This window comes from Rhinatrema bivittatum, chromosome 13 (assembly GCF_901001135.1).
Source record: "Rhinatrema bivittatum chromosome 13, aRhiBiv1.1, whole genome shotgun sequence".
Lineage (NCBI taxonomy): Eukaryota > Metazoa > Chordata > Amphibia > Gymnophiona > Rhinatrematidae > Rhinatrema > Rhinatrema bivittatum.
This window is the reverse complement of record NC_042627.1, coordinates 58,823,199-58,850,791: the sequence shown is the minus strand read 5'-3', so window position 1 is coordinate 58,850,791 and position 27,593 is coordinate 58,823,199. Positions and strand designations below refer to the sequence as shown.

General features: G+C 41.8%; 2 protein-coding genes across 3 annotated transcripts in view; one reads left to right on the top strand and one right to left on the bottom strand.

Annotated features, from left to right (window-relative positions):
- Nucleotides 1-4,298: 4,298 nt before the first annotated feature.
- DTWD1 (DTW domain containing 1) lies at nucleotides 4,299-24,677 on the bottom strand. Of its 2 annotated transcripts, none has more exons than XM_029575710.1 (6): nucleotides 24,632-24,677; nucleotides 22,071-22,157; nucleotides 21,339-21,611; nucleotides 18,911-19,054; nucleotides 5,067-5,343; nucleotides 4,299-4,830 (listed from the first exon to the last, which is right to left on the bottom strand). In XM_029575710.1, exons 3-6 carry the CDS (start codon nucleotides 21,603-21,605, stop codon nucleotides 4,601-4,603), a joined length of 918 nt encoding a protein of 305 aa, XP_029431570.1. In that variant the 5' UTR covers nucleotides 21,606-21,611; nucleotides 22,071-22,157; nucleotides 24,632-24,677; the 3' UTR covers nucleotides 4,299-4,600. The 2 variants fall into 2 exon arrangements, with proteins under 2 accessions (XP_029431570.1, XP_029431571.1); XM_029575711.1 differs by having other exon boundaries at nucleotides 21,339-21,628; nucleotides 24,632-24,676.
- A 212-nt stretch (nucleotides 24,678-24,889) lies between these two features.
- Nucleotides 24,890-27,593, top strand: part of FAM227B (family with sequence similarity 227 member B) — a 338,878-nt gene continuing 336,174 nt past the window's right edge. The window contains exon 1 of the mRNA XM_029574531.1: nucleotides 24,890-24,942. The gene's annotated coding sequence lies outside the window, so the exon portion shown is untranslated. The remainder of the gene's footprint in view (nucleotides 24,943-27,593) is intronic.

Sequence of the window (27,593 nt, the reverse complement as noted above, 5' to 3'; positions counted from 1 at the left end):
TAGAGACTCATTGAAACTTACAATTTGACCAGGGGTACCTAAACTTTTGCACACAACTCTTGGTTGCCTTTAAAATCTATACATAGTTTAAGATTGATCCAAAACAGCTACAAGGATGGTAAAGGCAGTAGTGTTAGAGACCATAGCTCTGTAGTTTTGTTAGCATTGCACTGGCTGCTAATTTATTTCAGATCACAGTTTAAAATCATCTGCTTAACCTTTAACGCTCTTCATGGTATGGGTACTCAGTATTTATTCAGTAAACTAGAAAAATGTGTCAGGCCATAATTTACATTCATTCTTTTGTTTTTTTTTTTTCTTTAATGCATAAAACCTGTTGCCTGGTTAGAACATACCCACAAGCTTTCTCATGTTTTGCTCTAACACTGGAACACCCTCCCAAATGAAATTCATTTTGAGGGGGTAGTTCCTCAGGTCTAGGCAACTACTGAAGACACATCGATTTAGGAAGGTGTTTCCTTGATCTATTTATTTTTATACCCTTCTATATGTGCTTTGCTGTTTGCACAGTACTGCTACTTTGGAACTTATAGAATTGAGTTTGAAGAGAGTAAGGTGTTTTATTATTTTTTTTTATTCTAATAGTGTCTCCTCTTATTGTAAAGAGGATGAGATGTTATATCAGAATTTTTAAATGAATTTTTTAGTTTTTTTTTTTTTTTTTTTTAATGAACTTGTTCGTATTTCCCCTCTTTCTATGGGGCACGAGAGGGGTTTGCCGAGCTCTGTTTAACCTTGCATCCAGATGATATTATGGTCTTATTAGCATGGAATTATGTATTTATTTTCTTTATACACTGGAAAATACTGTTTCCCTTTGTTACTTTTGTTTGTTTATTATTGTATATTTTGCTATTATATATTGCTTCAGGCCTATGGGATAGGCAATAAACCAAACTGAAATTTAAAAAATATTAAGATTAGCTTTTCAAAAAGAAAGATACTTCTGTCTGAAACTATTAAATTGTTTCACTTTTTATTTACTTTCATTAACATCTCCTAAATACTTGTGTGTTTTGCCAGGTCATCATCATCAAGTGTATGCTGAGAGTCGGCTTGGCTGCAGTTGACAATCGAGTTGTTTTTTTTTTTTTTTGTCAAACCTAATACTTCTATGTTATTTGGAGATACAAAGAAGACTTTTGACATACAAGTCAAAAGAAGGGCACTGTGATATAAATCATTAATGTTGCCATATAGAACTATAACATTATTTACACTACAATATAAAGTTCAGAACCATCTTCAATATCGCAAGTAACTGCTTAGTTGCATCAGTTTAAATGAAGAAGATAGCAGATGTTAAAGAACTTGCATTCACGGTGATTTTTGTCCTTTGTCCACCGCAAACATATTTTAACAGTAATATGGAATGTTTGTGAAGTGTTGTGTTATGCCAGTCCATGCACAGGCACAGAGGTTCTTTTATCAAGGGAGAAAGATTACTCTTCAAGCCCCTCTAGTAGGGAAACCTTTCACCTTGCCTCTTACATTACCACAAAAATGTACTTTCCACATAAGTGCAGCTGGTTTCTTCTCAAGAACTTTGCTTTGTTTTGGAGATAGAGCATACAGCAGATTCAACAAAAGAAAACTATTTACTCACTTCCAATTACAATAAATGATTATTTTTCTCTTCTTATTCTGCTCTGGTTTTAGAGGGCAGACAGAATATGGAACAGCAGGCACTAAATGAACAGAACAGTAGCTCCCACTATCCAACACCCTTTCCAGCTTGTTCTATTCAGGAGGTTCTTTCTTTTTTTAATTATAATTTTTATTTGCCATCTCAATAGCTATTACATGACAATAAGATTTTCAGATAAAACAGAACTTAACCCCCCCCACTGAGAATCATTACAGTCACTTTTCCAATGACCTGGTAAATAGTATTATGCTATACATTATCCAGAATACATATGCAGACTATATTCACTCCAATAGGTAGCCCTATTGCCCACTTATAGCTCAGTTGCATGCTTAGTCTTCCATGTTATGTAAGGGTCCCACATCCTATAGAACTTGGGCAAGCTGTGATTTTTTATTGCAGTTTATACAATAAACAATTCCGCTCTAACCGTGTCTCCACATCCACCATCGTGGGGAGGTCAAGCTCACATCTAGCCGCTAGAATAATTTAATGTGCTAATAACCATTGTGTGGCGGGAACATCCGGTGGTAAATGAAGTAAATAATGTTCTGGAGAATTTGGTACACTTAGACCAATTATTTCAGTAATAAAATGGAGAAGTTCTTTCCAGAAAACTGCCTCAGTTTGGAGCAACCCCACCACATATGATAATAAGTTCCTTTTTCTCCACAATTTTTCCCAACAGGTGTCTTCCACCTTCGAGTTATGGAGTCTATCAGGCGTTAGGTACCATCTCCAGGAGGTTCTTTCTACCAGTACAATATCCTCCTGCCACCACTAGAAATACCTCAAGGATTTTTCCATCCATCCCACAAAAGTACTACAGCAGAGGCTCCTGGAATATATTTGCCTATGGTGCTTACTCACTGCTCCTGTACTGAGACGTGAAAGCATTTTATTTAGCTTTATCCACAGACAAGCTTGAACAGATCTGGCTTCTTCTAGCTTGCTCTTCTCCCTCTAACTTCCAAAGCAGCTCTCACAAGCCTCTCACCTATTCTGAACATTCGCCTGATGGGCATAATTCACATTTAGTGACTTCAGTAGGGAAAAGCAGTCTGACACTTGAAAGTCCTGAATATAATAAAAATAGGCTACAGTATATACGCCATTTAAACTAGTCCTGTTGCACTGTGCATGGGGAAAATGAGGGAAGATGGAAGGTGTAGTGGGACATAAAGCACAAGAAAATATTTTACTGCTACACGCCTTCAGGTAGAATATCAGCCTCTCAGGGGTTTTCAAACCAGCCAGTCAGGTTTCAGGCTATCCACAATGCAACATGCATGAGATCCAGCTGCATAACATGGAGGCAGTGCATGAAAATCTCTCATATGCATATTCATTGTGGATAGCCTGAAAACCTGACTGGATTGAGAACCCTGGCCTAGCCACTTTTGAATCAGTTAAGTTGAAAAGCCTCTTTAAAAATTATTTTAGGCTTGTCTACTAGCCCAATAATTAGCAGACTACACTTTTCAGGATATCTTTCACCAGAAGAATCTTCATGGGATAATAGTCTCAGCTTGAAACCAAAACAGATCATCACACCTTTTCCATACATATATTCTGATTTAACTCTCTGGTTTAAAAATAGTTTCACTGTTCAAATAATAATAGAACAGTATCATCCTACTCCATTTTCCAATCCTGGAAGAAACCAAATGCTAGTGTCATCATTGGTTGGATGAAAATGAATACAGAAAATCAAACTATAGTGTCATCAGTTATATGAGTTTCTTCCATGTTATCTTGCACAACAATCAGTACACAGTTCCAGAAATTGGACTCTCCCTAAAATAAAGCTACCTTCCTGAAATCCTCTCTCTCCCCCAAACCAAATATAAAGTAATCCGCCACTCATGGGGGTTGCAGTATATTTTCAGGGAAGGCCAAAGACATAGCAATTTACTACTGAGGGGGGAAGCTAGCATAGAGAATCACCACACTAGCAGTTTATCACACCATGTCAGAAGCCAAATGTAACATGCTAAACAAGCATATAACCTCCTGTTCAGGGGACCATATCATACAGTAATTAACATACTAAGCACATTTGTACTAGTTTAGCATATATAGGCGAGTTAAATTTATATGTAGGCATATAAAAGTTAACAGTGCATACTTTTGTTGGCGTTGGGGGCCTTATCACATTTTATTTAACATGGGGCTAGCATGCAGTTACTTTTAACATAGTTTTGGTATGTAGACCCCTTGGAGAGACAAAAAAACCCTACTGCTTTCAGAATGTGAGCCATTGGACACTTGAAAACTGGCATGGAGAACTACACATTGCTCAGTGAACGTGCAGCCAGCATGCAGGGTGCAAGCATTAGAAAAATAATCTTCTCTGCCTAAACTGTGGCTTGGCTGTTTCATGTTTTTAACTTATCCCAGAAGTTAACATAAAAATGATTTGCAAGATATTGAAGGATTTTATAACTGTGTAGTATTTAAACTATGAAAACAATATAAATAGTTACAATGTTTCTTCAGCTTTACTTAAATAAAGGGCTTACCAGTCATAACCAATTCAGAAAATTAGCTTTGTTCACTATCTTTTTTTTCTGTATTTTGAGAACTGAATTAGCCAACCATGTAAAAGCAGATAAAAAAATGCAAACAGTTCACTAATGTCACTGTTTATAGCACAGCTAAGCTAAATTTTATTATGTTTTGAGGAAGAAGATTCCATTTTGTCAAACAACAAACTTCTACAATCCACAGAAACTGTAATCTGTACATTTTCATTAAGCTGTTCACTAACTGTACAGTGTCACCGTAAGATTCCCAGGAGACATTTAGATTTCTTAAGAACAAACCAAAATTGTTTTGTAGATTAACACCACAGCTGAATACCCTCACTTTTGTCATTTTCGTAAGACAAAGCCAAACTGCTTGACTTAATAATGAATGAACAAACTTGCTTTATATTTTACCAGCAGAATGCTGGGCAGTTTTTATCAGCTTGTACATGAATGAAAAGAAAAAGAGCAGATTGTCATACTCTCCTTTGTAAGTCTCTTTTAATACGAGAGTGTGGTAGTCTACTAGAAAGTAGTAAACGGCTTCGATTGTAGAAAGGTAAGTGTCTGGTTTTCCCTTCTGATGCCGCCAAAAACAAGTCTTCCGTTTTTTCAATTCAACTTGTACCAACCCTGAAAGAACGGTAAAAAAAAAAAAAAAAAAAAAGAGAAAATCATTTATGCGCTTATTAGCATACTTTACAGACATGTATACCAAGCACTTGATCCTATGTTTGGAAAAAACATGGACATCCGCCCTCTACATTTTCTTAAATACAAGGCCTAGTTAAAAAGCATGAAGAAGAGGAATCAGAACATTTAATACTCATGATTACTTTGCTGAAACCCATATTCCCATTCGTTTTTACCTTGAAGTCGCTCGTCAGAGATTATTTTGTTCGTTTGATTCCAGGTACTGTCAATAAAGACTACTTTCCTCAGTAGAGTCTTCTTTTCAATCTGCTCCGCATTTTCAAGTGCATTGGTCAATTTAGTTTCATGTTGGTTTCTATCTTCTTGCAAAGTACACTTTGTGCGTTTGGGAAATGGCTCCACTGTAAGGGTGTCTGTCTGGGCACATTTTGGAAGATAAAGGAGGCAATCTTCAACTGAAACTGAACCAGGACCTGGAAATACAAGCACTATCTAGATAGAAAAAACCACAATAAGATAAATCAGAAGAAAAAGACATAGCATAAATTCCGTGCTTATACTCTTATTCAATCTTAACATTTTTCATTTTACAAAAGTACTGTGAACTTCCGAAAGCACGCACTGGAATGGAAAGCTCATGGGGATCCTTTCAGAAGTGATCATATGATAGTAACAGACAATCACCATCCTATCAGATCAAAAATGAACTATCCTGTGCTTCCCTAAACAGTTTTCATTCTGGGACTTAAGGGAGTTGCTGATAGCAGCAGCTGATTTGTGAGCAGGACTTTGCTGTCGTTAAAAGCTGGGAATTGCTAACTTTGAAAAAATAGTTGTAGTAAAGCTGTTTGCTTGATTGTTCAGTGGTATTTGGGGGTGGGTAGAAAAATTCTCAAATTCATATACAAACTGTTGCCCCAATTTGGAGGCTTGGGGGGGGGGGGGGGGCGGAATTTGCATATCATCAGTCAAAATTAAACCTGACCAAAATTCTGAGTAGGTCACTGGCAAGCAGATCCCAGGGATGAGGTAGACTGGAGAGGGGCTTTTTGTGGTTTCATTGCTAAGTGGAAGGGGCAAAGAAGGGAAAGTAGGAAACAAAGACATTTCCTGGCGGTCACTTTCCAGAATACAAGGAAAGGTGAATGCAATTTTTTTTTTAATCCCTTCACCTTCTCTTCCCCACCTATAAAAAAATATATATGTTAGAAATAAGTAAATCTGCAACTCTAACATTAAATTTTCAAAAGGGAAACTTTGATAAAATGAGGAAAAAACAGAAAAAACCTGAAGGGTGCAGCTGCAAAAGGTTAAAAGTGTTCAAAGGCATGGACATTGCTTAAAAATACAATCCTAGAGGCACAGTCCATATGTATTCCACCCATTAAGAAAGGTGGAAGGAAGGCAAAACGATTACCGTCATGGTTAAAAGGTGAGATGAAAGAGGCTATTTTAGCCAAATAAAAAAACATCCTTCAAAAACTGGAAGAAGGATCCATCTGAAGAAAATAGGATAAAACATAAGCATTGTCAAGGTAAGTGTAAAACACTGATAAGACAGGCAAAGAGAAATTTGAAATGAAGTTGGTCGTAGAGGCAAAAACCCATAATAAAAACTTTAAAAAATATATCTGAAGCAAGAAACCTGTGAGGGAGTCGGTTGGACCGTTAGATGACGGAGGGGTTAAAGGGGCTCTTAGGGAAGATAAGTGTTAGGAAGCGCTAGGAGAGCAGTTCCGCTTACCAGGGGAATGTGTGTTCTTGGACCACGGCTCGACCCCAGAGGAACTCCGAAGAGGTGCCGCGGCAGGCAAGGCATGCCCAAGCATGGGCTGGACAGGAGCGAGGCTGGACTGAAGACAGATGACTGAAGATACTGACCCTCCTCCGGACCTGCACACTTCGGGAAGACCAGCAACGCAATGGTAGTCTTATGAACAGTCCTCCGACCGTTTCAAGCCCTTTCAGACCTGCCACTGGGTAATGGCAAGAAGCGGCAGGCCGGATGGAGACCAGGGCAGCGAAGACCGGAACATGGAGATTCAAACGAAGACTCAGGAATGAGGTACTTGGATGCACATAAGACGACTCAGGAACGAGGTACTTGGAAGAAGTTTCAAGGTAATCAGAAGAGTCTAGCAAGGTTCAAGGTATTCAGAAGACTCAGGCAAGGTTCAAGGTATTCAGGAGAGTCAAGCAAAGTACTGGGTTGAGACTGCGACGCAGCACGCCCTACACAGCCCATCCGCAGTGACTGGTCTGCGGAGCACGCTGGACTCAAAGTAGCCTCTAATCGAGATGTGGAGTAATGAAAGGAACATGTCTCGGAAGCTGTAGAGGGCTGCACTGGGGCGTGCCCTACACAGCCGCCAGTGGCTGGTTGCGGACCACGCTGGAACGGCACAGGTACTAGCAGAGTCTTTGGCATGGACGGAGCAAGCACAAAGAACTCTGTAGACCAGGGACAAGGATACAAGCGGAAGACTCCCAGAGAATTGTGCTGCAGAAGTGAGGAAGGCATTGCACCACGAGGCGCCCTACACAGCCCACCCGTGGGGCTGTTTGCGGACCACAACATGGCACTCCAGGAAGGGTGGCAACGAGGAACCAGGGGTTCAGGACAACTGGACTGGAACACGAACATCAGGAACAGGAGACTGACATCTGGACTGGATCTCGGACATCAGGAGCAGAAAACTGACATGGATCACAGACATCAGGAACAGGAGACAGACATCTGGACTGGAACAGACATCAGGAGCGGAGGACGGAAATCTGGAGTGGATCAAGGTCATCAGGAACGGATCATGGATGTCAGGACGAGACGTGGAGCTCCAACAAAAAACAAAGAACACAGGACCTTGAAGAAGAGCTGGAACAGAGAAAACTCCTGGAGCGGACAGGAACATCCAGGAGCATCTAACATCTTGCAAAGGTAAAGCTGGAATGAACGCTGGGCCCTTTTGTAGGGCTGAAGTGGACAACGCCCAGGGAGGAGCTAGCAGGGGGCCACACCTGGCTGGCCCTTGAAAAGGAGAAGAGAGGCGCGCGCCTGCGCCTTAGGAAATCCAGGAAGGGCAGGATCGTTGGTGGCGTCCTCACAGTCACATGGAAGGCCTGAAGAACAAGGCAGCGGGAGCAGCCCTGCCATGAAGATGGACAAAAGGCAGGCTGCAGGAGCGGCTCCATGCTGCGAAGACTGAAGCAGGAAGAGCAGGAACACTGCAGGCACCGGCAGGGACTGCTTCCCTGCCGGGAGATAGACGAGGACAGCATCAGGCACTGGCAGGGACGGCCTCCCTGCCTGGCAAGGACCCCGGCATCGGCAAGGACGACTCCCTGCTGTCCGAGGACCCCAGAGGAAGCATCGGGGAGCAGGAGCAGCATCGGCCGCGAGGAGAGGTTCCCGGCGGGGCTCAGCCCTGCAGGGCAGGAGACGCTGCGGCCTCCGGACCATGGAGGACGTCAGCAGCGGACTGCCGCGGGAAGAGAGTAGCTGGAAATGGCATTAGTGGCCCGACTGGCTGCGAAGGTAGGGGACCTGCCCATGCTCCTCTCAGGCAGGTTCACAACAATAAGGCCATTGCAGAAAGATTAAATGAATTCTTTGCTTCCGTGTTTACTAATGAGATTGTTGGGGAGATACCAGTTCCGGAGATGGTTTTCAAGGGTGATGAGTCAGACGAACTGAACCAAATCACTGTGAACCTGGAAGATGTAGTAGGCCAGATTGACAAACTAAAAAGTAGCAAATCACCTGGACCAGATGGTATGCATCCTAGGGTTCTGAAGGAACTAAAAAATGAAATTTCTGATCTATTAGTTAAAATTTGTAACCTATCATTAAAATCATCCATTGTACCTGAAGACTGGAGGGTGGCCAATGTAACCCCAATATGTTAAAAGGGCCCCAAGGGCGATCCGGGAAACTATAGACCAGTGAGTCTGACTTCAGTGCCAGGAAAAATAGTGTAAACTATTCTAAAGATCAAAATCGTAGAGCATATAGAAAGACATAGTTTAATGGAACATAGTCAACATGGGTTTACCCAAGTCTTGCCTAACAAATCTGCTTCATTTTTTTGAAGGGGTTAATAAACGTGTGGATAAAGGTGAACCGGTAGATGTAGTGTATTTGAATTCTCAGAAGGTGTCTGACAAAGTCCCTCATGAGAGGCTTCTAAGAAAACTAAAAAGTCATGGGATAGGAGGCGATGTCCTTTCGTGGATTACAAACTGGTTAAAAGACAGGAAACAGAGAGCAGGATTAAATGGTGAATTTTCTCAGTAGAAAAGGGTAAACAGTGGAGTGCCTCAGGGATCTGTACTTGGACCGATGCTTTTCAATATATTTATAAATGATTTGGAAAGGAATATGAGTGAGGTTATCAAATTTGCAGATGATACAAAATTATTCAGAGTAATTAAATCACAAGCAGATTGTGATACATTGCAGGAGGATCTTAAGAGACTGGAAGATTGCGCATCCAAATGGCAGATGAAATTTAATGTGGACAAGTGCAAGGTGTTGCATATAGGGAAAAATAACCCTTGCTGTAGTTACACGATGTTAGGTTCCATATTAGGAGTTACTGCCCAGGAAAAAGATCTAGGCATCATAGTGGATAATACTTTAAAATCGTCAGCTCAGTGTGCTGCAGCAGTCAAAAAAGCAAATAGAATGTTAGGAATTATTAGGAAGGGAATGGTTAATAAAGCAGAAAATGTCATAACACCTCTGTATCACTCCATGGTGAGATCGCACCTTGAATACTGTGTACAATTCTGGTCGCCGCATCTCAAAAAAATATATAGTTGCAGTAGAGAAGGGCGATCAAAATGATAAAGGGGATGGAACAACTCCCCTATGAGGAAAGGCTGATGAGATTAGGGCTATTCAGCTTGGAGAAGAGACAGCTGAGGGGGGATATGATAGAGGTCTTTAAAATCATGAGAGGTCTTGAACGAGTAGATGTGAATCGGTTATTTACACTTTAAGATAATAGAAGAACTAGGAGCACTCCATGAAGTTAGCAAGTAGCACATTTAAGACTAATCGGAGAAAATTATTTTTCACTCAAATCACAATTAAGCTCTGGAATTTGTTGCCAGAGGATGTGGTTAGTGCAGTTTGTGTAGCTGGGTTCAAAAAAGGTTTGGATAAATTCTTGGAGGAGAAGTCCATTAACTGCTGTTAAGTTGACTTAGGGAATGGCCTCTGCTATTACTGGCATCAGTAGCATGGGATCTTCTTGGTGTTTGGGTACTTGCCAGGTTCTTGTGGCCTGGTTTGGCCTCTGTTGGTAACAGGATGCTGAGCTTGATGGACCCTTGGTCAGACCCGGCATGGCAATTTCTTATGTTCTTATGTATTCATAGCGAAATCAGGAAAAGGATAAGACATTGGAAGCTATTGAATGTCTGTTTTTCTGTCCTTGCTTGGGTGCTGCAATTTCTTCCAGCTGTCTGGTTGGCTCACCTCAGTTCTGCAGGCCCCCACCTAACTGCATAGTCCTGGCTCTAACTACTCCTAGTATCCATTCTTCTAGCTCTTTCAATTCTGGGACAGCCATTCTATGGATACTCTCCCCAGAATGGCACTGTGGAGCCTGCCTTGAGACACTTCCTAATGTACAGCTGTGTGCCAGTCTTAACATTTGCAGTAAATGGCTAAGGTGTCAGTGCCACACCAAGTTGTGAATTCACCAGACCTGAATTTGAAATGGTTTCTGGTAGAGTTTAGTTGGTGCTGAAGAGACAACAGATTATTCACAGCTAATCCCATGACTTTTGCATTTTTGTCTTTTACCTTTCTCTCCCTCTGATTCCATTACAGTTTCTCTTTACAGTAGAACTGAGTTCCTAATGCCCCTTTCTTGCCATAGAGGGATTGCTACTGGTATGAAGCCACTCGGGTTTTTATATAGATTCGGTTGGGTTGTTTGAAATGGTTGAAGTGTAAAGATTTAAACTGTTTCAGTAATTATTTTATTATGTTACGCATAATTGCATTTGTGGGTTGGGAAGGAATTGTATTTTTTTGATGTTGAGATTTATTGTACTGATTGGGAGGAAGTCTTATTTTTTAGATGTGCAATGTGGTCTACATTTTTCCTTAGTGAACGTAGAGAAAGAGCTTGTCTGTATTAGGGACTTAATTTATTTTTGTATTTTTATTATGCTATTTTGATGTATTATACTTTTTATGATGTGTTGTATTTTTATAATGTAAATTACCCTGGATCTTCTTTTCTAGGATAAAAGTGGTATTTAAGTTAAGAATAAAATGAAAACTAGACCTATTTAACTTAAGAAATGCATTTCCCATGCCCTTAAATAACTAAAAAATAAAAAAAGATGCAGTTTGCAGTCCAATGGCAGGATGGAGTTAAAAGTTTACATGAGACATGAAGACAGCATTTTTAAACAATCTTGGAAGTCCAGATAAAATGTGTTCCACACATTAAAAAAAAAGGTTGGATGGCCAAAACATTTTCAGCATGGCTAAATGGTGATGTGAAAGAGAATGAAATCAAAATGCATATTTTACAAAATGGAAACTGGGTCCAAACGAGGGAAACAAGAAAAGCATAAAAACACTAGCTAGGTAAATGTAAAATATTACGGTAATAAGGCAGCTCAAGAAACAATTTGAAAAGAAGCTTGCCACAGAGGCAAAAATAAACCTTTTTCAAAGTATATCACAAACAAAGAAATAGTAAGGGACTAAGATGGCTCATTAGAAAACCATGGGATAAAAGGGGCACTCAGGGAGAACAAGGCCATATATAAAAAAAAATGAATGAAATCTTTGCTTCAGTTTTTAATGTGGAGGGGAGACACCCAAACTAGGTGATGATTCAGAGGAACTGTGAAACACAGATGTACTAAACCGAGAAGCTAAATAGCAGCAAATCACTGGAACCTAATGGTATTTATATCCCAGAATTTGAAAAACAACTCAGATATGAAATTTCAGATCTGTTATTGGTAATGTGTAACCTATCATTAAAATCTGCCACTGCACTTGAGGACTGGAAGTTAATCCATGTATCACCAGTTTTTAAAAGGGCTCAAAGAATGATCAGGAAACTAGAGGCCTGCGAGACTAATATCAATGTTAGGCAAAATGGTAGAAGCTATTGTTAAGAACAGAATTACTGGGACATATGTTCAGGAGGCCCCCACCAATGGAATGCGCTCCCCCCAGATCTAAGACTAGAACCAAGTCATCAGGAGTTCAAAAAAAAGCTAAAAACATGGCTTTTCCGTCAAGCCTTCCCAGATATCTAATGCTACCTAATCAAGTCTTTTAACCCAAATCATGGGTTATCTCATTGTTTTTTCCTATTACAATTTTTTTCAACTGTACCTTAAATTTTGAGCTCTTTCATCTTTGTATTTATACTTTACTCACACTCCATTTACTCTATCTCTTTTATATTTTTTTTTTTTTCTATATAATATTTATTACTACATTACTATGTTTAATTGGTTGTCTATTCTATTTGTTCCATAATTTATTGTTAGTTCTATTGTTACCTGTTTTATTGTTCAACTGTTCTATGTAAAGCCCACTACTCTTTTTGGGCATTTAAAAGTTGTATGTAAACCGGATTGATTTGTAGTTCCTACAAGAACTTCGGTCTATAAAAATTAAAAATAAATAAATAAATAAATATGAATATACAGGGCTGAATGGGGAAGAGCAGAGATGGATTTACCAAAGGAGGTCATGTCTTACCAATCTATTAGAATTTTTTTGAAGGTGTAAATGGATAAGGGGAAGCTGACTGATATAGTGTACCTAGATTTTCATAAGGCCTAGGACATTCCCTCTGAGTCTCCTCGGAAAGTTAAAATGTTATGGGATAAGGAGTTATTATCCTATTCTGGTATGATAACTGGTTAAGAGAGTAAAGGACCAAATGGTTAGTTTTCCCACTGGAGAGATGGGAATTGTGGAGTGACAAGCATCTGATCTGGGATCAGAGTTGAATAACATTCATTAACGATCTGGAAAAGAAAGCAATGAGTGAGGTGATCAGATATGCAGATAACACTAAATTATTCAAAGTAGTTAAAACACAAGCTGATTGTAAGGAACTGTAGGAGGCCCTCGTGAGATTGGGGAACTGGGCATCTAAATGGCAGATAAACTTTAAAGTGGACAATTGCAAAGTGATGGACATAGGAAAAAATAAACCTAACTATATGCTGGGTTCCATATCAGATGCTAACACTTCAGTGAAGGACTTTGGAGTCACTGTGAATATACTGAAATTTATTATTTTTTTTTTACTGAGAAAGGAATGGAGAATAAAACTGTGAATATCATAGTGCCTCTGTATTTATCTATGGTATAATCGTAACTTGAGTATTATATGCAGTTCTGGTCATCCCATCTCAAAAAACAAAACAAAACAAATCAAAAACACAGAATTGGAAAAAGCATAGAAAAGGGCAATAAAAATGAATAAAGGAGTGGAATTATGAATTCAATTTCAATTTATTATTGGTTAGACCACCCTTCTTGAGGTAAATCAAAAAGGTGAACATAAAAATACATACATAATTGAATTTAAAATGAATACATAGAATGATACATACAATACATAAGATAACACAATCATAACAATCACCACTAAATCAAAAGCCACCCATCAAACTTCTGACCACTACACTCTTCCCAATTAAGAAAGGCAAAACAGGTTACGGTTCTTCAACTTGGAGGCACAAGTGATATGATAGAGATTTACAAATCTGTATAGTGTGGAACAAGTTAATAGGGAGCTGTTTTTATTCTTTCAAATAGTCCCAGGACTAGAGAACACCCCATGAAACTAACTGGCAGCAGATTTTCTGTCAATGCACAATTAAGCTGTAGCATAATTAGCCAGACTTGGGTATCTCTACTCTTTACTTGTGGAGAGGGCAGTATGGAAAGGACTTTTCTATTTGAATCTGCCAGGTACTTCCATGTGACCCAGGCTGGCCACTATCAGAGAAAGGATGCTGGGCTTGATGGAGTATTAGTCTGACTCGGCATTGCACTTTCACTTCTTATGTTCTTACCTAAACATGTTCAATCACTTCAGTCCAAGAAGGAACATGTCATTTCACATAAGTCAATTTTTGCAAAATATATCCCCCTGTTGCAGAGTACCACAAAACACTGGGCTGTCAGGGTTTTTATTGTACACAAAAAGAAAATTGGTTCTTACCTGATAATTTTCGTTCCTGTAGTACCACGGATCAGTCCAGACTCCTGGGTTTTGCCCCCCCAGCAGATGGAGACAGAAGTTTACAAACCAAAACTCCGCCTTATCTAGGCTGGTGCCACCTACAGTCTGGCAGTATTACTTAATGTCAAAGCAGAACAGGTCACCCAAAAACTTCCAACTAACTATATTCAGAAAAAACTAACACCTCCACCGGCTCAATAAACCCCCAAATGGGAACAGAACCAATGCCATCGATAACGGAAAATACTGAATAGAGATGTGAATGAAAACGGAAACGCACAGTACGGATTCTCCCCTTGCCCATCAGAATCAATGGGCGGGACTCTGGACTGATCCGTGGTACTACAGGAACAAAAATTATCAGGTAAGAACCAATTTTCTTTTCCCTATACGTACCCAGATCAGTCCAGACTCCTGGGATGTACAAGAGCTTACCTTACTTGGGATGGGATCCAGAGAGGCCCAATCTGAGCACTCCTTCCCCAAATCCAGCGTTTCCTGGAGCCTTAACATCCAGACAATAATGTCTAGCAAAGGTATGCAAAGACTTCCATGTAGCCGCCCTACAAATCTCTTCTGTAGAAATTTGTTGGCATTCTGCCCAAGATGCGGCCTGAGAGAGTGTAGAATGAGCGCAGAGACCCACCGGCAGAGACCTTCCCTGCACTAGATACGTCGAACTTATGGTCTCCTTCAACCAACGAGCAATGGTAGACTTAGAAGCAGCATTGCCTCTTCTAGGTCCACTCCAAAGGACAAAGAGGTGGTCTGAAACCGGGAATGCGTTGGTCACTACCAAATAGCGCAACAGCGTTCGTCGCACATCCAATTTGCGTAGCTCCTTAGACAATGGATCCAAGCTGTCCAAATCCAAAAACAATGGAAGTTCTACCGTCTTATTTACATGAAAAGAAGAAACCACCTTGGGTAGAAAGAAAGGTACCGTGTGCAGTGACACTCCCGACTCCGATATCTGCAAAAAGGGCTCTCGACAAGACAGGGCTTGAAGCTCGGAAATCCGCCTTGCCGAGGCGATAGCCACTAAAAACACCACCTTCAAAGTTAAATCTTTCAAGGTGACCTTACGAAGAGGCTCAAAGGGAGCGCCGCACAACGCCTTAAGCACCACATTCAGATTCCAGGATGGACAAGGCTGCCGAAATGGCGGATGTAAATGCTTTGCCCCTTAAGGAACCGCACCACTTCTGGATGAGCCGCCAAAGGCGCATCCTGAATCCGACCGTGCAAGGAACCCACTGCCGCTACTTGGACCCGTAATGAACTACACAAGAGGCCCTTAACCAAACCATCCTGAAGAAAATGCAAGATATCTGAAACGGACGCCTGAGTAGGAACCACCTCCCGATTAAGGGACCATGACTCAAATACCTTCCAGACCCGCACATAAGATAACGACGTAGACGCTTTGCGGGACCGTAGAAGAGTGGTTACCACCGCATCCGAATATCCTTTGGATTTCAGCCTTTGCCTCTCAAAAGTCATGCTGCTAGACAAAAGCGATCGACCTGGTCGAAACAAACGGGCCCCTGATTATAGCAGATCCGGTACATACAGTTATTTACTCTTTCAGATAATAGAAAGACTAGGGGGCACTCCATGAAGTTAGCATGGGGCACATTTAAAACTAATCGGAGAAAGTTCTTTTTTACTCAACGCACAATTAAACTCTGGAATTTGTTGCCAGAGGATGTGGTTAGTGCAGTTGGTATAGCTGTGTTTAAAAAAGGATTGGATAAGTTCTTGGAGGAGAAGTCCATTACCTGCTATTAAGTTCACTTAGAGAATAGCCACTGCCATTAGCAATGGTAACATGGAATAGACTTAGTTTTTGGGTACTTGCCAGGTTCTTGTGGCCTGGATTGGCCACTGTTGGAAACAGGATGCTGGGCTTGATGGACCCTTGGTCTGACCCAGTATGGCATTTTCTTATGTTCTTATGACCCTCTTCAGATCGAAAATAGGACAAAAGGTTCCTTTCCTTTTTTGGTACTACGAAGTAAATGGAATAACGGCCCCTGTCTAGTTCGTGGGGTGGCACTGGGACAATCGCACCGAGTTCTCGAAGACGGCCCAGTGTTGCTCGTACCGCCCGGCGCTTGTCTGAAAACCCGCAAGGTGATACCAGAAAACACTGGTGCGGCCGGCATATAAAATCTAACACGTAACCGTGTCTTATCACATCTAGAACCCACTGAGCCGATGTGATTCTGATCCACTCCTCTTAAACCGGCACAATCTGCCCCCGATCCTTGGTACTGAGGAATGAACCGGCCGCACATCATTGTGCAGGCTTGCCCCCCCCCACATTCTGACAGGCCCCCAGCCGACCGAAACGCCGCCCGCGAAAGGTTTGAGAATACGTCTGCTGTCTGTTGGCACTGTGCCGAAACGAGGAAACCGATCCCCGGGAAGTCAGAGGCTGCCGACCTCCCCGAAAGCGGGAGGATGGAGCTCCCCTTGATCTAGGTCTATCCTCTGGCATCCGATGCACCTTGTTCTACCCAAGGACTCAATCAGATCCTCCAATTCCTTGCCAAACAACAGCTTGCCCTTAAATGGCAACGAACCCAACCGGGCTTTAGATAACACGTCCGCAGACCAATGGCGGAGCCACAACCAACGCCGCACTGAAACCACTGAAACCATAGATCTGGCCGAGGTGCGAAGCAGATCATAAAAGACGTCCGCACCATAAGCAATCACTGCTTCTAAGCGCCCCGCCTGACGTGCCTCCTCGGAGGAAAGCGATTCTTTGGCTAATAACTGTTGTGCCCACCGAAGACCCAAGCGAAGGAGAAATTACTGCAAATCGCTGCACAAATCCCTAGTGCCGAAATCTCGAAGATCCTTTTGAATTGTATCTCCAGCTTACGGTCCTGCAAATCCTTAAGCGCTGTACCCCCGGTCACCGGGATGGTGGCCTTCTTTGTGACCGCCGCCACTGCCAAATCTATCTTAGGAATCCTCAAAAGCTCCAATGCCTCCTCAGGCAGGGGGAAGAGCTTATCCATCGCTTTAGCTACCTTGAGCCCCAAATCAGGAGTATCCCATTCCTTAAAAAGTAAATCCGAAGCGGAAAAATGCAATGGGAAGGCAGAAGATGGACACCGAAGACCCAATACTACTGGGTCCGTCGCTCCAAGCCGGGACTCTTCCTGTAGCACCTGAATCCCTAATTCACCCAGAATTTCCTGAATAAGGGGTCCCAGTTCGTCCCTTCGAAATAGACGAACCACTTTCGGGACATCCCCATCTGTCTAGGACTAGTGGACAACTGGTCTCCGTCCCCATCAACCCCCCTCGGTGGTTGGGACGTTAGGTCCTGGTCCCCCTGGTGCTCCTCCGGCTCATCGGTATCCGTGGTGGAGTCCGGATCCCCCCGGGCGGTCCGCGATCGGATAGGCCGGGAACTGTCCCTGACATCCAGAGCCGGGGCGGACCTATATCGCTTCCCAAGCCCTATCAGAAGATCTGGAGCGCAGGCATCCTGAGGTCTCTTCCTGGCTATCCTACGGGCCTTGAATGCCTTGTGCATTAACAGCACAAATTTAGACCCAAAGGAAGAGTCTGATGACACATCCTCATTATCCCCCTCAGGGATCCGCAAATTGTCTGGGCAGCATGGCCTCACAGGTCTGTCCCCCTCAGGGACCCTGCGCTGGGGCGTTAAGCACGGTGGGAGGTCGTCCTCCCCCCGAGTTGCCGGAGGTGCGGCCACCGCGGTCCCCCCAAGGGGACAAAATGGCGGTCACTCCCGAGCTCTTTGGGAACGGGCCATTCCCAGCGGCGCTTGCCCCCAGTAGCCCCGGCGCGCAATCGCGTCCTGCCCCGAGTTCTGTCTGGGGCCGAAGACTCACCTTCACTGCCCGAGAGGCAGGAAGAACACAGACTATCCTGAGACAGTTGCGCCTGCGCGGCCCGGCAGGCCGCCCAGCGAGGCATGCCCTAACAACGGCGAGTACTACAAGAGAAAAATAAAAGCACCCCCCCCCGTGATGGCGAAAATCAGCGCTCAGCCCCCCCCCCCCCCCCCCCGCAGGAAGGAAGAAGGAAGAAGAAAACTACAACCTATATTCAAAACGCGTTATTTTTTTTTTAAATAGCTACCGATCACCTCGGGTCTTGAGCCAACTGGGGGGAGTGAGTCACCCCCCAGTGAAGATGGTACGCTAGCAAATGGGAATTCCCCACACTTCAGCGGCCTCTTAAACCAGGGAGGATGGTCCCCTCAGGACCTCGCAACCCCCTGGGAGGCGTGAGATCAGACCTGCAGGCAAGCCACTGCGGTCTGTATCCTAGCCTATCCTTTTTTTTTTTTTTTTAAACACTATCTAACACCGAATCAACTAGGCCTCTGCACAGACTGTAGGTTTTGCACCCCCTCCACCTGCTAGGAGGCAGAAGAATACTGCCAGACTGTAGGTGGCACCAGCCTAGATAAGGTGGAGTTTTGGTTTGTAAACTTCTGTCTCCATCTGCTTGGGGGGGCAAAACCCAGGAGTCTGGACTGCTCCGGGTACGTACAGGGAAATGACAGTTTTTGGTATAAGGTGGATGACTGAGTGGACTGGATGACCTTTGGTGAGTGTTACACTGAGAAGTTTGCCGACACCTTATTTATCATTCTCACATATGTCTTGCCTAATCATATCTGAGTTTGTACAGTCTCTCTATTTTTGATGGGATTTGCTGTGGGACAGTTTTCACTCTTTTTTTCGTCACAATAAATCTAACAGTCGCGACATGAATGTCATGATGCAACCAAACACAGTCAGGACATAGAGTCCGCTTACTTCATGTCTTTTGTCTTCGTACTCTGGAATGCAAGGGTATGTGTAAATGGTGACATCCTCGGGTGCTAAAAGCTTAGCATGCACTGCAGTGCTTTTGCCATCAGTTTCATTAGGGTGTTTGATGATATCAATCTTCAAGGGAAGCTGCACAGGAAGAGACACATACCAAAATATAAAAATCTCCATGTCTTTTAAGCAATGACACCATGTTTATGGCATATCTGCTTATGCACAGTTTGAATTATATGAACAGAAATTTGGAAGTCACAGCTTCCAGCTTTACAAAACTTCTCATAAAAGCTAGCATCTGGTTTTTAGTGTAGTTTACAGTCCTGGATTATGAATAAAGAAGAAGTGTTCAATCAGGAAAGAGCATCCTTATTCCCATCTAGTAAATATACTGAGTAATAAATTAATTTTGCAATATCCTACTTATAAGAATTGTAGAACCTTGCAGACTACAAGCAAGAACCTTAACCAATTTCATACTGAAAACAAAAAATATTTTTATTTTTTAAAGTACATTTTATTATCATCAGATTTATATTCCACCTTTCAGACATTTCAAAACAGATTACACTCAGGTACTGAGTACTGTTTAAGTTTGTACCTGAGGCAATGGAGCGTGAAATGACTTGCCAAGTTCACAAAGAGTAGCAATGGGATTTGAACTCTGACTTCCCTGGATTGTAGCCCACTGCTCAAACCACTAGGCTACTCCTTCACTCCGAAACAAAATACTTGTATAAAGCCAGGAAAACACTCAGTTCAAATAAATAATGCAATGATGTTAAGATGCAAACGTTCATTATTAAACGCAGCTCAAATACATTTACTGGGATCATTCTTAAGAATTCCCACATGAAGACTAATTTCCCCATATTACTTTGAAATACTCCACTCTCTCTCAAATCAACAATTATGCAACCTGTATGAAAAGAATATCACTCTGGTTGGTAGAATACGAAATAATGTTACAAAAATATATCTTTTGTATTGAAATGCTTATAACACTTTTTATTTGTATTTGTTTAATTTTAGTGATGATTTACTTTAAATTTTAACTTTCTGTTCTTTCTGCTACCTAGACCTTAATATAAACTGGAAGACATTAAACCCTAGCTGTTATTTGGCTGAACGTTTAGGCTTTGCTAGGTTCTACAGGCTGGGTCAAACTAATTTAATTTTGCATATGGAAACATAAAAAGGTGTTGGCAGAAAAGGACTACTAGGTCCACCCAGTCTGCCCATTTGTACCTGTACACTGTGTTGTTACAGGTCTTATTCAATGTGTAGTCTTCAGCTCCCTCCCACATTCAAGTCCCTTTCTGTTTGTACTTCACAAGTTTGAATTGGGCCAGTCTTTTGCTTCTTATATCCTCTGCTGGAATTCTGATCCAGGTGTATAATATCCTCTCAATGAAAAAGTATTTTCTCATATTCCTTTTAAAGCTGCTCTCTCTTCAGTTTCATATAATGACCCCTTGTGCTTCAACTTTTCATTCTTTGCTGCTGTACAATGAGGAAGTTGACAGCAAAACAATGAGATAAGTTGCAACTTGGCCTGCAGGATATCCTCTGCCAGCAGGGGGAGTCAGAGAGTAGCACTTATCTGTGGCTGCTTTCCCCTCTGCTGGCTCTCTTCTAGAATTGAAACTGCACTGGGCCCTGTAGTCTTACAAGTCCTGCTTGCCCCATGCAGTTCCCGTTATACAGGGAAACAGGCAGAGGAGAAAGAAGCAATCACCAGGTAAGTGCTGCTGAAAGGGGAAGCCAAATTTGCTAGGAAGCTAGAGGTTGGGGGTGGAGAAAGAGAACGAAAGAGAAAATGCTGATGCTAAGGAGAGGCGAGGAGAAGGTAGGAAAGGGAAGGAGATGGAAGGGGGTGGTGGAATGAAAGGGTAGGAGAGAGAAGGTGATGGAGATGATGTCAGGGGGTGGAGGGAGAGATCAGGGAGGGGGAAGGAGATGGTGATGGTGCAGGGGGAGAGAGAGGGGGAAAAGTGAAGGTGATACCAGGGGGTGAGGGGAGAGAAAAAGGAAGAGAAGGTGGCAGATGCTGGGGGATAGGGGGGAGGGACAGGAGGAGGTGATAATACCAGGGAGGGTGGGAAAGGAAGGTGATGATGGTGGAGAGAAGATAAGGATTGCAGTGGCGTGAAGGGAGAGGGAAGAGGGGGAAAAGATGGTGATGATGCAAGGGGTGGGAGATGAGGGGAGAGGGAAGGGGGGGGGAAAGAGAAAATGGAAGGTGATGATGCCAGAGGGATGGGGGATAGGGAGGGTCATGGTGTGCCATGACACAAAAAAGGTTGGGAACCACTGCTTTAAAAGTACAGGCAAAAACAAGCTCTTTGATTGGCTCAGGCTGTCTAAATCATTACAAAATGTAAAGCATAAAGTATACATTTATCTTCTTTTCACTAACCTTCACAGCTGGAATCTTTTTCACAGGAACCGTTTCAACCAGAACATAACATGAGTAACAATAGAACATTCTAGAACTGCTGCATTTTGGGCACCTCGATCTCCCAATCTGTTGGGCTCTTTCCAGTACTTCTTGAGATGCCAATTTCAGGTTATTATGCAGCCCATTTTCTGTGGATGCAATTTGCAGCTGTGGGTTTTTCAGATTGCTTTGTATCTCCTGATGAACTTCTTCCACTTCTTTTTCACCAGGTGAATTTAAAGACATGTTGTGCTAAACAAACAGTACACCTGTTTCATTAAAACAGAACCACTGGAACTTAATTTAAAATGCTGCCATTCAATAAAAACTGATGCAATTTAAAAAGTCTTTATAAAATGATCACCTTTAATGTACAGGTAAAAGTAAGCATATTTTCAATACTATTTAAGCACTAAAGATACCAATGTATTTGAAGCAAAACGAACTTCACATGGAGAAGCAGAATGCATCTATGAATCTGAGTTTGTATTAGTCCTTATATGGGGAAAGGAGTCAGGAAATGAAAAATGCTAGAAAACATTTCCAATTAAAGAAAGAAAAACTACTCGTGGGCTGTTTTAGTGACATAAATTAATCAGGAGATCTTAACCACCATTCCATCCGGACATACTCTGGCTTTAAGAAAATTATTTATATGAACTGGGTCATAAAAAGCAAAATTTGTGTCCTGAAATCTAAAACAATACTTACCAGGAAACTGAAGGAAACAAACTCACTCCTAAGGCGATCACTTCTCGTCACTTAGCAAGAAAAAGTCTCCTGCCTTAAACACACAGCCTTAGAAATATAAAAAACAGAAAATATCAATACTTTAGGTAGCAAGAACAGAACACTTCTAAATTTAAAGTAAAGTCTAAAAATCCAGTTACGAGCTGGCTTTAGGGAATACTAGAGCACACGCTGCACTCAGCAATATTAGTATAAACACCACAAGTGCAGCAACATTTCTTGATGGTCTTAGTTATAAATGTATTCAATTCTTCAGTGAACGTCCTCTCCACTGTATTATAAGTAATTCCTTAAAAGGTGTTTAGGGAATAAGTAACCAGAAGCTCAGCCTTGTCCATCACTGGCTCTTGAGCATTCTCCAAGAAGCTCATCAGATCCAGGTTATCAATTGATACTTCCTGGATATTTCTATTCGGTAACAAAACAACCCTTTCTGGGATATAAAATGCCTGAATTATAGGTGGCATTGCTTCATTGGGAACCTGCAAAACATCACGAAAATATCACTTAAGCATTTCCAATGGTGCAAGCAATGCAGTCTTAGGAAAGTTTAAAAACTGCAGATTTAAAAGATGATTCTGATTTTCCAAAATTCCCAAATTATAATGTACCATATCCTTTTCCTACATTAAAGATTCCTTCCCAGATTGCAGTTCAGGCATCTGATGTTCCATCTGACCCAGTTTCTCCTCATGTTTTTGCAAGGATTTCTGTGGGAATTAGCTTGGACTATAACAGAAAAACCTGATAAAAAAAAACTTTGACTATCCTAGATGACAGGGATAGTTCCAGTGAAGAAATGGCACCCCATAATGAATCCAAACAACCACCCCTCTCTCCCCCCCAGGTTCTTACAGCCCAGGGCTCATCCCATCACGCACAGATAGGAAGAACCTGAAGGGTGCAGATGACACACAGTTCCAATCTCTACTTCACTCAACAAATGATTCACTTCCCCGAGGATGGAGTTCTCCACTGAATCAGACCCTCCTATGGAAATCATCGTAGCTGCACCTTCTGCCTCCACAGAAGCTCTCTCTGATCCAATGGTAAACAGTTCTCCTTGACAACGGGATAGCTCATGTTGCTCTGGGCTAAGGGAGACTTCATAAACATTTGGGCCAGGCCCTTTATCACCCCCACCCTGCTCCTGGAGTCAAGCCTCTTGATGCTGCCGGCATAAATCCATCATGTTGCCTGAGCTTGTCAAGATGACCCCCACCAAACTTAAGGGGAAAGTTCAGGTTTTGCCTTTCCGCTTGACCATTATTGAGCAGAGAGTTGATATTAATATTCAGGCCAGCTTTCTGGGTTCACCCTGACTGCAGCATGTTCAGCTGCACTGCCATCTTGACTCCTCCCTGTTTATTTTTTAGCCACTTAAAATAGTTATATTTTGAATATTCTAGGGTATCTGGGTACATGTGCCCGGGTAACTTTGCTCTTCCCTGGACCCCCCCCCCAGCCTGCTCAACTTATCTGGCTAGGTTTTAGCTTTATAACTATTTAGCCAGATAAACTGGGAGCAATGAAACCGGCTGGATGTTAAAAACCTGGTATTTGTCCCATTGACTCCTGAACTTAGCCAGACAAATTCTTTGAATTTGGACCTCACTGTTTTAAAGTACTCCATTTCTATCAGAAAAGCTGGAACAATGAGACAAGAATGGCATAATCTGACTGCTCTATAACACTGCATTCACGATTAATTAAACCGTGAACGTATGTTTAAGTTACACGGATAGCAAAAATCCCACCTAAGCAAGGAATTTTAAAGTTATCATCGAAATGTGATCCTTAAATTAGCCTGAGTTCTATTTTTAACAAGATTTCTCCCATGTTATGTCTTTAGCAAAACTTTCTTGGAAATTGAGTACTATGGGCTTCATTTATACAGCATTTCTTACAGTATTTTTCCTTTCTGAAGAATCTTTTATAAATCAGAGCCAGTTGTGTTCTTTCTTGATCTTCTCCAACATATGCAAAAATTTGGAGTCTCATGTATTCAAACCATAAGAGAATTCATAGCATAATTCAAAAAATTGAAAGGCATAAATCATAGACATAAAAAGGTGAAAAAGGCAGCATAAGATGCTTCACTAACATTTGCATTGTTAAAAATTATTTAAACTCTCTATTACTACCAAGCATCACTTCATTTTTTAAACTTATTTTCCTTCTTAGGAAGATACCGTATTTTTTGCTCCATACGACGCACCTGACCCATAATACACACCTAGGCTTCAGAAGGGGGGAAATAAAAAAAAAAATTAAAAAATGAGGTGTGCTAAACCGGCTCTGTTCCCGGGCGCCTGTGCGTCTTATGGAACAAATTTGGGGTGTGCATACAATTTTGTTTTGTCCCCATTTCGTTTTCGGGTCTGGGGAGGGCCATTTCGGTCCACTCCCCGGATCAGAAAACTTTTACCGTTCTCTTTGTCTGGAAAAAAAAAATCCCCACCCCAACCCTTTAAAATTAATTAACTACAACCCCCCACCCCCCTGAACCCCCCAATACTTGCCAAAAGTCCCTGGTGGTCCAGCGGGGGTCCGGGAACGATCTCCTGCTCTTGGGCCGTCGGCTGCCAGTAATCAAAATGGCGCCGGCGGCCCTTTGCCCTTACTATGTCACAGGGGCTACCGGTGCCATTGGTCGGCCCCTGTCACATGGTAGGAGCAATGGACAGCCCACGCCAGTAATCAAAATGGCACCGATAACCCCTGTGTCATTGTAAGGGCAAAGGGCCATCGGCGCCATTTTGATTACTGGCAGCCGACGGCCCAAGAGCAGGAAATCACTTCAGGACCCCCGCTGGACCACCAGGGACATTTGGCAAGTCTTGGGGTGGTCAGGAGGGGGAGGGGTTGTAGTTATTTTATTTTTTTTTTTTAATATTCGCTCCACAAGACGCACAGGCATTTTCCCTCCACTTTTGGGGGGTGGGGGAAGTGCGTCTTATGGAGCGTAAAATACGGTAGCTGGAGAAATCCTTTTGAATATGGATCTCAGATGCTTTTATCACACCTGTTAATTTTCAAAGGGCGATATTGGGGATAAGCTTCCCTTTTGAAAAGTAGCATAGCCTCAGGGACCTGTGCCCCCCTCCCTCTTGGCTCAGGCCTTTACCTTTAGCAGCAGCGCCATGTCCCATGGGAGTCAGCCTCTTAAATTTAAAGCAGTTAGAGGGCCTGGGGGCACTGGAATAATTGTCAGTCCATGAGCCTCTGCACCATTAAGGGGCTTAACTTGAACAGGGAAACACCATTGTCCTTGGGCTAGACATATAAACAGGTCTGGATTTCAAATTTTGGTATCCATAGGGGGAGGACTGGTGAGCAGAAACGGGGGAGGGCAAAGTAAGTCTGGGATTTTCCTGTTGGTATGTTTTTATTGTAGTCTGTATTAGGCAGCTGACTTGTAGCTGTTTTATATGTGAATATTTTTATTATGGAGTTATTGTTATCTGCGTTTATTGTAACTTGAATTGGACAGTTGATCTGTAGCTGTCTTGTATAGGATTAGTGTTGGATAAATTGATGTTTATGTAATCCACTTTGTACTGGCTTCACTTGTAAAAGAATAATATAGATGGCAAATTTAAATTGGATCTGAATGCTTTAAAAACTAGCACCCACAGGCTGCAAAAAATAAAAATAAAAAATCACGTATTTGTGTTAAAATATGCATTATTTCATTCTGCAGCCCAGTTTGGGCTGAACCTTGGCTCGAGGAAGGTGGTACATCAGTTTGCACATATACTGATAACTATGGATTGCGCACATACTTTTTCTTAGTATAAGATGTATTGTAGAAGAACCACAAAAATGCACATCTGTTTGCTTACAGCAAGAGCTATTTACACAAAGTGAGCTTGTGGTATGTAGTCTCTTCTGCCATTGTTGGGTTGACTATACATTTTTATGTTACTTTTATAAGAAAATTTATATATTTTTTGCTTGAATGCCAAATGTAATTTCTAACAGAGCTCTGTTGGTTTATGTAGTTGTATGCTTGCCCAGTTTTGAAATAACCCACCTTTTAGCTCAGGCTTAAATTTCTTTCCAAGGCAACATATGCACAGAAACTTGCTTGCCAGATGTATCAAAGGGTTTTTCCCATTTTCTGTATATGAGGAAAATAGTACATCTAACCCTAAGCATGAATATGCTGCATCAGTTACATACACTCAAGTAAAAATATAAAGTGAGAAAACTCTGCTGTTTCTTTAACTGTATCTAACAGCCCTAAAACGATTTTTGCCACTTAAAGTATACTGTTTGTCATGTTGAATGTTGTATTTTGAAAGCAAGTCCAAATAGCATAAATCATTCGTAAGTTTCTTTATCCAAACTGGGGTTTTAATTTAAATAAACACAGCTAGAGCTCTTTAAATGTAGTTAAACACAGTGACATTTCTCAAGGTTCTTAATGCTTCTCAGGACACACAACTAAATCTCAACTCCATTACAATGTAATCCACTGAGATTTATATTAATATCCCTAAAGCAAAATTATAAGGACACAGCAAAAATTGAACAAAGAAAACAAAATTGGACAGTTTTTATTAGTAATAACTATAAAAAGAAAATACAGTTGTTTTATGCTGTGCATTATAACAATATTGTAAAAGTTTAGTTTTTTTTTTTTTTTTTTAATTAGTGGAAAGTAAAGTCTGTGCACAGATCAGTTTCTTTATAGTGCTTTGAACTTTTTTTAATTCAGGTTTTTGCCATGAGTATCTCTTTATTCCCTTTAAACTCAAAGGATGATTCAGGTCCTTAATTGGCAAAAAGCTGGATAGAAACCCCTTCCAAAAGCTGAAGCTCCTGTGCCTACTGGGATCATCTGTGCTGTACGTGTTTTAACCATTCTCCTGGAACTCGCGTGTTGCTTCTTCAACATGTCCAAAATCTTGCTAATACTGTCAGACATATTACTATTTTTCCTGCACATAAGCAGGCTGAATTAACCATGCTGTTTGGGGACATCTTCTGGGACGGCCGAGGCAGAGCTTTGCTCTGTCTGAGGCTGCGCGTATCTGCCCGCGCGGCGCATGCTTCCTCTTGTCTGTCTTGTCTTTCCGCGCTCCCGGATCGCAGTGGAGCTCTCGCTCTCCTCAAAATTTTTTTTCTTCTTGTTTCCTCATCCGAGTTGCTCCCGCTTCACCCTGACATGCCGCCCAGTCCGCCGGGGTTCAGATTTTGCCAGTGTGAAAAAAATCATGTCGGCAACGGACGGGCACAATTACTGTTATTTGTGCCTCGGTCTGGAGCACGACATGGCAAATTGCCGCTTACGTTCTAGTCAAGACAAACATCCTTGACAAATGAGTTTATGGAAAATGGATTTATTGTAGAGATTTGGTTAGGATTTAAAAGCAGCTTCCAAAAGTTGCGTTTATAAACATGACACAATAATTCAGGAATTCCAGGTATCTGATGCAGCAAAGTAGATAGTATGGAATTGGAGATGGAGGTGAAGGG